The 12,140-nt window shown below is 32.4% G+C and overlaps 1 protein-coding gene across 2 annotated transcripts in view; it reads left to right on the plus strand.

Annotated features, from left to right (window-relative positions):
* LOC127698934 (alpha-actinin, sarcomeric-like) overlaps positions 1–12,140 on the plus strand; it is a 77,168-nt gene that overhangs the window by 46,716 nt on the left and 18,312 nt on the right. For both annotated transcript variants that reach the window (XM_052202686.1, XM_052202685.1), the window contains exons 11-16: positions 1,551–1,680; positions 3,541–3,632; positions 6,447–6,492; positions 8,292–8,354; positions 8,691–8,753; positions 9,645–9,722. In XM_052202686.1, the coding sequence (XP_052058646.1) occupies positions 1,551–1,680; positions 3,541–3,632; positions 6,447–6,492; positions 8,292–8,354; positions 8,691–8,753; positions 9,645–9,722 (472 nt within the window). The remainder of the gene's footprint in view (positions 1–1,550; positions 1,681–3,540; positions 3,633–6,446; positions 6,493–8,291; positions 8,355–8,690; positions 8,754–9,644; positions 9,723–12,140) is intronic.

Here is a 12,140-nt window from a genome sequence, read left to right on the forward strand (position 1 = left end):
GAATATATGGGGTTCTTTGATATGCTGAATCTTACCATGTATTTAGATTTTTTATTTGTGGGCCCGCTATCAAATTGGTTCATATTGAGGTCAAAAGGGTCCAAAATTAAACTTTGTTTGATTTCATCAAAAATTTAATTATTGGGGTTCTTTGATATGCCAAATCTAACCATGTATTTAGATTTTTAATTTTGGGTCCCGTTTTTTAAATTGGTCTACATTAAGGTCCAAAGGGTCCAAAATTAAACTTAGTTTGATTTTAACAAAAATTGAATTTTTGGGGTTCTTTGATATGCTGAATCTAAACATGTGTTTAGATTTTTGATTATGGGCCCAGTTTTCAAGTTGGTCCAAGTTGGGGTCCAAAATTAAACTTTGTTTGATTTCAACAAAAATTGAATATATGGGGTTCTTTGATATGCTGAATCTAAACATGTATTTAGATTTTAGATTTTTGGCCCAGTTTTCAAGTTGGTCCAAATTGGGGTCCAAAATTAAACTTTGTTTGATTTCAACAAAAATTGAATATATGGGGTTCTTTGATATGCTGAATCTTACCATGTATTTAGATTTTTTATTTTGTGGGCCCGCTATCAAATTGGTTCATATTGAGGTCAAAAGGGTCCAAAATTAAACTTTGTTTGATTTCATCAAAAATTGAATTATTGGGGTTCTTTGATATGCCAAATCTAACCGTGTTTTTAGATTTTTAATTTTTTGGTCCCGTTTTTTAAATTGGTCTACATTAAGGTCCAAAGGGTCCAAAATTAAACTTAGTTTGATTTTAACAAAAATTGAATTCTTGGGGTACTTTGATATGCTGAATCTAAACATGTGTTTAGATTTTTGATTATGGGACCAGTTTTCAAGTTTGTCCAAGTTGGTGTCCAAAATTAAACTTTGTTTGATTTCAACAAAAATTGAATATATGGGGTTCTTTGATATGCTGAATCTAACCATGTATTTTGATTTTGGACATTGGACCATAATAGGTAAATTAAAAAAATTGAAGTTCTTAGACCACATTCTTTCTGTGTCAGAAACCTATGCTGTGTCAAATATTTAATCACAATCCAAATTCAGAGCTGTATCAAGCTTGAATGTTGTGTCCATACTTGCCCCAACTGTTCAGGGTTCGACCTCTGCGGTCGTATCAAGCTGCGCCCAGCGAAGCATTTTATTTACACTTATGTTTAACATTCCTAAATGATTTGGAGAGGTCAATTCCCAATATATCATTATACAAATCTTTAGACAACTGCAATAATTGCAAATACATAAAAAATTGGAATTCTTCTCTGTGATTACAAAATTTTAAAACCTCACTTTGCTTCAGCTAGTACCAATATCCGGTGTTGCTCCCATACGGTGAAAACAACAAACAATATTATTTGTACAGGAACTAAGGACTTTCAGACTAATTTAATTGATGTGTAACATTTAGGCAGTATTGAATTCACCTTTCTTTGTCTGGGATTTATCCCAGGTGGACACTAAATATCCAAACCTCAAGTTTAATACTTTTAATGCATATGCAATATGATTTGCAGGTTAGAACGTTTAGATCATCTTGCCCAGAAATTTCGACACAGATGTGAAATTCATGAAGAATGGGCAGAAGGAAAAGAAGATATGTTGCAAAGTCAAGATTATCTTAAATGTAGACTAAATGAATTGAAGGTAATTATTATGGTTAAAACTTGAGAATTGATAATAATATTTCATTTGTATGAAGACAAACCAGCAATTAGATAAGTCTGGGAAATGATGGTTTAATTTATTAGTTGAAATATGCTTTGAACTAGCTTTAAGTAATTCTGAATACTCTTAGATCGGCACTTTGTGTGTTTGTCAAGGATGCAACATTTATGTTGCAGAAGGATACATACTGATCCTACATTCCATGGTTGTCTTCTTGTCAATATAAGGGAATTTTATGCTACTGTCATACAAGTAAGAGGTTTAGCTAGCTATGAAACCAGGTTTAATCCACCATTTTCTACATAAGGAAATGCCTGTACTAAGTCAGGAATATGACAGTTGTCTTCCATTCGTTTGATGTGTTTGAGCTTTTGATTTTGCCGTTTGATCCGTTTTGAATTTTCCTCGGAGTTTGGTATTTTTGTTATTTTACTTTTTGCAGCAACAGTCTATGGTTAAAAGTTTTTAAGTCATCAATATTTTACCAAACCTTCTTTGAATTTAACTTAAATTGGAGCTTTTTAATATTCCAAAGACAGTATCAAGACCAAATAATGAAAGCAATATTTTACATTTTTCTGTATTTTTGTCTGGTCTTGAGGATGTCAAAAAGAGAGACTTAGGTAAAGTTTTGGATTATGTCAGATAAAGGGAACCACTAATGGTTCGTCAATGATATTTGGTATGCAGCAGTATAAGCATTAGCACATCTTTTCCTCAGGGATTATTTGGCCCTGCTCCCTCAGTCATGATCAATGACTTTGAATATTTTGCATAGTTTACATGTTAAAGTTGGTGTTTATGTCACTTATAGTATGATATTTTGGTATGCAGCATTGGCACATCTCGTTTCCATGGAGATTATTTGACCCTGTACATTCAGTCCTGGTTCATTGACTTTGAATATTTTGCATAATTGACACGTTAAAGTATTGCTTTTTTAATTTCAACAATTGCATTTTGCTATTAGAATTACAAAAGGCAAGACTTATCTCTGTGTTAAATTTATACTGATAACATTATGCAAGTAACATGTAGATACAGTCTGAGGTTTAAGTTTTTTAGACATTAATTACTTTGTCAAACCTTTATAGAATTTTTATGACACTTTGGCTTCTTTTTTATGATTAAGAGATAATGTCTGAAGTAAAATTTTGAAATATTTTTTTCCTTTTTCAGTATTTTATTGATAGATGGACTTATTTTGTGCAATAGAAAATTATGACACTTTGGCAGAAGCTTTTTTATGATTGAGAGATAATGTCTGAAGCAAAATTTTGAAAACAATTTTTCCTTTTTCAATATTTTATTGATAGATGAACTTAGTCTTTGCAATTAACATTTACATAAAATATGGGATTACATTTTTTTGACTTGAAAAATTTCTAAACCTTCATGGATTGATATAAAACTTGGACAGAAACTAATCTTCAAGAGCAAGAAATAGAATCTAAAGAAAAAAGAATGATTTTCCCCCTTTATTTTTATATTTTAATGATAAATGGATTTACTTTTGACAGTCAACATTACACTTTTACACTGACACCAGCAATTGAAGGTGAGACACAGGGTTCCGTGAAAACTTATATGAATTTTTCATCAAGATGGACATGAGTGGGTGTTTGTGAATGAACAAGTTTCAGCAACATACACCAGCTAGACATGTTTTGGCATACAGTGACATCATATTTGCATGTTTTGGCTGAATGGATATTTTTCAGGGGAAGGACACGTCTCTTGAGTGTTTTATTTATAAATTTGTTTTGTTTATTTTGTAATTATGGAGGATATCGATTTTATAATAACTATTATAGTAAAATTCATCATATCTTTTGATAGGCAATGAAAAAGAAACATGAAGCTTTTGAAAGTGACCTGGCAGCACATCAAGATAGAGTAGAACAAATTGCAGCTATTGCTCAAGAATTAAAGTAAGTTACATTTCCAATAATGATTAACAGGCAAGCAGTATATTTCTTATTAAAAAAAATCAGAACAATTCCAGGCAGTCAATACTATGATACTTAGGTCGAAGAGTAAAGGTCTGTCTTGATCTTGCTATAAGTTGTGAACTCTTTTAGTTCCAACATTGAACAGCTTTCAACAACAGTCAAAACGAAGCACATCAATAAAAGCACTGTACCTTTGGTTGACTAGCAGAGTCAAACCAAAGACTTCGAAATTGATATTTAATGCTCCTCAGCTAAGCACCCAGCATTAAGTAGTAGGAGCAAAGACTGGTTGCTGGTTGGCCTGGAGTCGAAATAATGTGTCTTGAGTAGGGTGTCTTCTTGCAGTTGTTACCTTGTGAACATGCATGTTAAAATATGTGGCTCAGCATGTCAGTCTTGTACAAAGCAGTGTTAATATTCATATCTCATTAACTTGTTCTCATCCTGAATATGCATTAAATTTGCCACTGGATGTTAAAAAGCTGTCCATGATCATTGGTACAATAATTTTTGTATCCCCACTGTAGGAGTGGGGGCTTTACTTCTTGCGATTTGTCTGCTGTCAATTCATTCACAATAGTTTTAGTCCCACTTTTTGACATTCTAATGACCTGAATGACTTCTTATATGGTCAGCAGATTGACAGTGATGACTTGTAACATGTGAGCATTTGTTGAATCTGACAAAAAATTCCTGATTCAGATACTTTAATTTTTATGCCCCCGCCGTAGCGGAGGGGGCATTAAGTTTTACCCTTGTCCGTACACCCCAAAGTTGGTTTCCGTTCTCTTACTTTAGTTTGCCTCAACCAAATGTTATGAAACTTTTACACAATGCTTATTGCCACAAAATACAGATCAAGTTTGAATTTTGGTTGTGTCACTTTTACTGTTCTAGTTTCATTTTTGTTCTTTATCTTAAGTTTGCCTCAACGAAATGTTATGAATCTAATACACAATGCTTATTACCACAAAACACAGATCAAATTTGAATTTTGGTGGCGTCACTTTTACCTTTCTAGAGTTATGCTCCTTTACAAATGGAAAAATTGCTGAATTTTTGCGTTTCTGTTCTCTCACCTAAGTTTGCCTCAACCAAATGTTATGAAACTTATACACAATGCTTATTACCACAAAACTCAGATCAAGTACAAATTTGGGTAGCGTCACTTTTACCTTTCTTGAGTTATGTCCCTTTATAACGTTATGTGTAAGCGGGGGCATCATCTGTGTCCTGTGACCTGTCCCATGGACACATTCCCCATTTATTTAATATGTTTTATGATAATATTTCGTCCCAAATTTCTGCAGTGCTAATTAAAGAGAAATACTCCATATTTGGTCAGCAGCTAAGCAGTAGTGAATTGTAAGATGGTTGTGTTGTAGATTTTAAGAATGGGGTATGCTTAGCTAGACAATGAGTGTAATTTCTTGTTTTGTCCTACTTAATCTTGTAATTATAGCAAGTTGTTTAATACTGCTATTTTCTGTCTTATCCATGTGAAAATATCTCTGATCAATAATTTAGACACTAAATTTGGCTGAAAATGATCAAAAAAGTACTATTGGTTATGTTTGTAAAATTTAAGGTGATCAGATCAGCCCTAATATACGGCTATCAAATTTGCAGAATCAGCTTTTAAATCCATGTTCTTCAGTAGAACTATGCAGTTTCTGATAAAAAAAATATTCAAAGATTATGTAGTTTTTTAAGTGACAATTTTTTAAAAGCAGAAATTTCACAAGTTGTTACCGTTTCACTCACATATGAGCATAAGTAATATAGAGCCAATCCTGAACCCAATACTGTTAATTCAGAAATTATTGCATGCATTTATTATTGCGATTTTGTCATTTAGACTAAAATGCAATTTTAATTTTTGCGATATTGAGAAAAATCCTGTTTTATTCATAAGAAAAATTTCATAATGATGAGAGTTTAAATTATTGAGATTATAACCCTGTCGCATTTTTCGCAATAATAAAAACACCGCAATAATTTCTGAATTTACAGTATTACATTCTCACAGGCAGTTATTTGTGAATATTTGGGTCAATGCTTTTGCTGTATATTAATTGATCCAAAATATTCAGTAACTGATTTGATAGTTGTAGCATTGTGTCGTTATGTTGTAAAATGTACCTAATTTTTACATTTTATTCAAGCAATTCTCCAAATGTTTTAAAAGGTTGATAATTAATGTTTTAAAACATTTGTTTTATGCATATGGCGAATTTGCAAGGTCATAAGCCTCTTGACATACAATTTCCTTTAATTTCTGAATTAACAATATACAAACTTCTGACTGTTCCGGTGTCAGTATAATTGTTATTGTCTCAACACTGAATTGCACAGCAGTAACTAAAATGCATGTTTGGAGGGTATTAGTCCCACTATATTGAAGGTTTTAGTTCTTTTCAACTTGCTACAGTAAATGTTTAATAAAATATTATTTGGGGAGTTGGGACAAAGTCAAACTCAGCTTCTATTATGATGAATGATATCTAGATGACAACATTTTGGTTTCTGGACAAAGTCTTTTGAATCAAAAGGAATAGCTTCACCAAATTTGGCTTGATAATGCCTCCTGGGAAGAGGAAAACCTCTATTTAATTTCAAGGTTAAAGCAGCTAATCGGACAACATATCTTTTTTAAAAAAAATTATGATTTTTGGAAAATTAGAACCTGACTCAAAAATTTATTTCTTGTACTACAATCCATAAAGATCACAACAAGGCTTATGCATCAAAGTGCTTCTGTAATTTTACAATGATAATTTTCATATATTTCAGCGTTTTACATTATCATGATGTTCAAACAGTCAACACAAGGTGTCAAGTGAGTAGATATTTTAAGGAAGTCAGTGTTCTCCCCAGGAATTTTGGATAGCATCACATTTGGCGTAAAAAAAATTGTGTGTATTTATTTTTCAATGTCATTTGTTGCGTCGCGGCGATGCTCTCTTTCTTTTAAGTTGTGTTGATTTTTTTCAATTCATAACTGAGAATACAATTAAAGTATAACTGTTCTTTTAGTTTATTTCTTTAATATTCATTTATAGTTACAGAATTATATTTTTCTTGTTAGAAACTACCAACTAAAAATCTAGTACAAAAGAGAACTTCTTTTATATCAAAAAGGAAAAGAAAGTATCATATAGTAATACCATTTCAATTAAAAACTATTCTGTTTATCATGTGTATGAAATTCATTATTTCCTGGGACTCAAAATATCAGTCCCAGTTGTTTCAAACAGATATATATTTTTAACATTGTTAAACTACTTTAATCAGTAAATTAATTGAAACAATGCGTTTACATAGAAATAAATACATTTTGCAAGGAGATCTAACAAATAGTCTGTAAATTCGTGTGGAATGAGTAGCTTTCCCTATTGGGATCATTATTATTCTGTCAGCTGTGCCGTTTCTGCGTCTGTAGTTATTACCGTAAAAATGCGGATTTTTATCATAGCTGGTCCGCTTCCGATCCGTAATTAGTACAAATATATCAATGGCGGTCGAAGAAAAATTTACGAAAATAAACAATGTTTGAGAACCGAATTGGATGAATATATCACGATTTTACTGTAATAAATAGATGAAACATTACCTAAAGGCAATTTTCATCACGTTCTAATGAAGTATAGAACTTATTTTGCCCAGAATCGAAATGTTTTATGTACGCTCTCGAGTACCGGAATGGAAAGAAAACACTTCTTTACAAGTTGTTAGTTTGAAATAACAAACGACCAGCCTGTTAAGTTCGCTCGTTTTTTTTTTTTTTTTCTTCTCTTGGGAGACGAATTTGCCTTGATTCAAACGTAGATTTCGAATTGTTTATGATTTTCTCGATGTCAAAATTTTGCAATTGGTCCACGTGTTATCAGTCATGTCATAAGTGTCAGCTTGGGGTATTCGTATCCAAACAGTTATCACCCAAAGGGCAATTAACACCTATTTAATCAATTTAATTGCCTCTTATGTCCGATTTGAAGGGACTACAATTAAAGGTGATATAATTTTTATGATCACAAGCGTCAATTCGATGAAAGTTCGAAATTTAGGACATCGATATTGCGGCAATTTAAAGAGCAGACAAGAAAAAAATAGTGTCCTCAAAATAATTATAGCGTCGCGGAAATTATTATAGCGTCACGGTAAAAAATTATAGCATCGCGGGGCCGCGACGCTAAAACGGCCTGGGGAGATCACTGGAAGTATGCACTAAAACTAGAATTAATGCACTAATTCAGTATTCTCCCCCAAGATATTTAGATAGCAAGCAAGCAAAAGTATCGTTTATTTATTAGAGGACACATTACAATGGACAAGTACACCTTGTCATGTTTCATCTAAACAGGGCCAAGTGAGCAGTTCTCATCACTTGGCATCTGTCATCAGTGTCCGTTAACTTTACAAAAATTTCTTTCGTATGAAAATGACAACCCTCTTTTTCATAGGATTTTTACATTTTCTTTTAAATAATTTAAATAAATTCTATTTTTTATTATGCATAAATGATTGACTATTATTCCCGAAGCATTAAGTTCAAAGAGTAGTTAAGAGATTGAGAAAATCTTGATTTTACACCTGGACCAGAGAAAAGAAGTACTAATTTTTTGTTTTGTTTTAAAGCTCATCTGCGATCAGTGGGACAGACTAGGAACATTGACAGCACAAAGACGTCAAGGCTTAGAGGTAAATAAAAAGAGACTTCTTCATACTGAACATCTAATTAATTGGTTGATGCCTATTTTTATAGTTGTATAGTAAGTTCAAATGAGCTATGATTGAATCACTCAGTGAAATAATCTTGTGTTTTAGATATGTTAATGAGTAGTGAAACACACTAAAAGCTAGCAAATTGACAAGTGTCAGCTGAAAATGATGAACATTTAACTTTGAAAAGTTTGGTTTTTTCCCCGAATTTGAAGAGTATTCTTTTGCTCTGAATTAAATAAATAAAAATCATATAAAATATTTGACTTTATGTTTTCCAAATTATTTTATCAATTTTTTACTTTGTTATTGCAGGAAGCTGAAAAAATATTAGAAAAAATAGATCAACTTTATTTAGATTTTGCAAAACGAGCTGCAGTAAGTATTCTGTCAATATACCTTTATATATTTATAATTGTATTTACCCCTGTCCGTCTGTACGTACGTACGTCTCCCAAAATTGGTTTCCGTTCTCTAACTTGAATTGCCTCAACCAAATGTTATGAAACTTATGCACAATGCTAATTACCACAAAACACAGATCAAGTTTGAATTTTGGTGATGTCACTTTTACAGTTCTTTAGTTATGTCCCTTTATAACGTTATATGCAAGCGGGGCATTATCTGTGTCCCATGGACACATTCCCCATTTATCTTTGTTATGTATAAATGACGTTATGTGAATGCCATTTCAATATGACAAATTTTGCATGACTTGAAAGAATTTTTTATAGGCTATTGTAGCATAATGACACCTTGTGAATGTTACTCCTCTTAGAACATTGCCTCCTTCTTAACATCACCTTTCGAAAAGAATCAGATTGTGAAAGCAGACAATAGTCTATCATCAATAAGAGTTCTGCATCCTGACCTTGGCCTTATGTTGAATGATATGTTTCCCTTTTTCAGTCAGTTTCTCAGTTACTGTAAGTAATAATTCAAGTTTAACAACTTTATTTTTTTTGGCTATAGATCATTATAATTGTATGTTTGACAGGAGTTAGCTAAGCTTAGCTTCATTTTCATGGTTATTCAGTGATTTATAAAATTGTTACAATTAGTCAGTAGAATCATTGATGAGTGTATATAATGAATTATACAGGGGAGACATTTCAGCATGTCTGCTCTTGTATCAACCATTACTTTGAATTATTTTCATCAAAAAAATTCATTTCTCATTGAAAATAACCTGGATTTGGGAGTCACCACATTATCACATGTTTTTACAGCTAACCATGTTTAAAGTTGATAATGTCATTGTTTTTGCAGCCATTCAACAATTGGTTAGATGGTGCTAAAGAAGATTTATTGGATATGTTTATAGTTCACAGTATTGAAGAAATTCAAGTAAGCTAACATCGAGTAATGAAAATTATCGTATATTTGCCCTCTTAGTCAAAATCCTTTCCAAAATAAAAAAAAAAATGTGGATTCAACACAACTTTCTACAGTATTATGAATTTTCAACAAGATTTTAAGGTCATAATAAGATCGTAAAATTGTTAATAGAATTGAGAATGGAAACAGGGAATGTGTCATGGAGACAACAACATGGCCAAAGAGTAGAAAACTGCCCAAGGCTACCAAAGGGTCTCTAGAAAATCCCACACCTGGAGGTGGGGTTCATCTGGCCCCCTAAACAAGAATGTATACTAGTTAGCAAAATGGATACCACACTAAACCAAGGATCCGGAAATTTTTCCACACAATTTCGGTCATTTTGAGATGATTGAAAAGTTGGTGCCCCTTTCCAAATTGTCGATGTCAACTTGATTAGATTCATACTCATAGCATCAACGAACTTGTATTGCTGTTTCTTAGTTTCATCGCATTTACTAAGTAAATGTCTTACCATTACCATGAAGAACAGTTTAGGGAAGGCAATAGTTTAAAATTGAAATGATTTTAATGACTCAAAATGGTAAATCTCTCAGACATTGCTTACGGTTACCGTTTCTTTTGATTTGACAAAAGTTAAAACCGGAAGTTTGCGATAAAGTTAAAGTACGAATAATTCCGGATTCATTTCCGGGATTTGTTTTTTGTTTATCAAATTGACAGGAAATCACCGGCTTTTTATGGCTTTTTTTATTTTATTACCTTTAAAAGTGTTTGAATGTAACAGACAATAGTTGCACTCGTTTAATTTAGCATGAAATCAATTTGCATTTTACAATTAAATATTAAATTTGCTGAAGACAATTTCATGCATGCGTATTATATAGTAAATAAAGCACATGAAAAAATACTTTTTTCTCCGTAAATTTAGGTTTAATTTTTAAATCAGATTTGATGATTGTCTTTGCTGAAAAGTAATTAAATAATGAATACACTTATCAGGGAATTTCAATTTTTGTTAAGATATTATTCGGAGCTTGTGATCACGGTCAGGTGTGAATTAAAACCACAGGTAAAAAGTCATTAGCGATCATTAGCCAATGTTTCCCGGAGGCATTGGTATAGATATTAGGAGGGCCCTCAGGATTATCAAACTACTGGAGTGGCAGTTTTATTACAGGAAAGGGATTATAAACAAAAACAAGTGATCACAACTTACACAAAACAGTGCAAAACGGCGATTAAGAAATCCGATTTCAAACATTGAGTCAATGAAATGACCGAAATTACTTCTTTAAAAAAATAAAATTTGTCCTAAATCCCAATTACTCGATTAGGACAAATAGTATCATCTTAGGACATGACTGGCATATATGACCGTTTCCGGACCCTTGCACTAAACTCTCAAACATATAAATGAACCAAAATTAAAAAACAATGCTTTTTTGGGGGAAAATAAATATAAAAGGAGATATGGGATATATATGTCAAGGAGACAGCATACCAAAGGAGGACATGCAGAGCTCCATTTACCTTCATTCAACAACAGATAAGAGTGTATACAATATGTCAAATACTAAATCATTTAGTAAAGTTGACACATTCTGCATATCAAATGCATTTTCTTAGACATGTGTTGTTCATATTGACATAAACTAATCTAGTGTGTGCTCTTTGTGTGTGTGTTAGAAAACCATTGAAATTGTCAAATATCCATGCATTTCTTGGTCAGGGACTTTATTACAACATGTATTTTGATGTTATGGCTCCTAAACTATCTTCTTTTAGTTTTTGTCTTGCCTTGCTGAAATCCTAGATTTGAGACCTAGGTGTGCTTTTTCCATAGTGGGTGGGGGGGGGGGGATCATCAACAGTTAAGTTCAGTTCAAGGGGAACCACTAATAGTTTTCAATCATATTTGATTTGCAGTTGAAATAGATTGAAGGAGATTATTGGGTCCCACCCCCTCAGTCATTGTCTATTATCTCTGAAACTTTAGCATAGTTTACAAGTTATGTAGTTGTATTAGTATTAGCACATTTTATTTTATTGGGAGAGTATATGATTGTGTTCCATCAGTCATGATTCATTGACTTTGGAATTTTTGGATAGTTAACATTAAAAAAAATTGTGATCATTTCAGTTTAATTGATTGATTTGTGTTTAATGCCACTTTCAGCACTATTTGCTATTTTGTGGCAGTCAGTTTTAATTGGTGGAGGAAGCCGGAGTGTAGGAAAACTGATTATCTTAGTCAATTAAGTTTGGAGTCAAGTGTATCTGCCTTGTGCTGACAACCTCAGTGTTGACAGACTAGTGATACAGTAGTTGGACTACTTAGACCACTAAGCCAATGATGCCCCCAGGTCAACTTAAAGGGAACCTCTTGATAAATCAATGATATTTGGTATGCAGTTGTATTATCAT

This window comes from Mytilus californianus, unplaced genomic scaffold, assembly GCF_021869535.1.
Source record: "Mytilus californianus isolate M0D057914Y unplaced genomic scaffold, xbMytCali1.0.p SCAF_4, whole genome shotgun sequence".
NCBI lineage: Eukaryota > Metazoa > Mollusca > Bivalvia > Mytilida > Mytilidae > Mytilus > Mytilus californianus.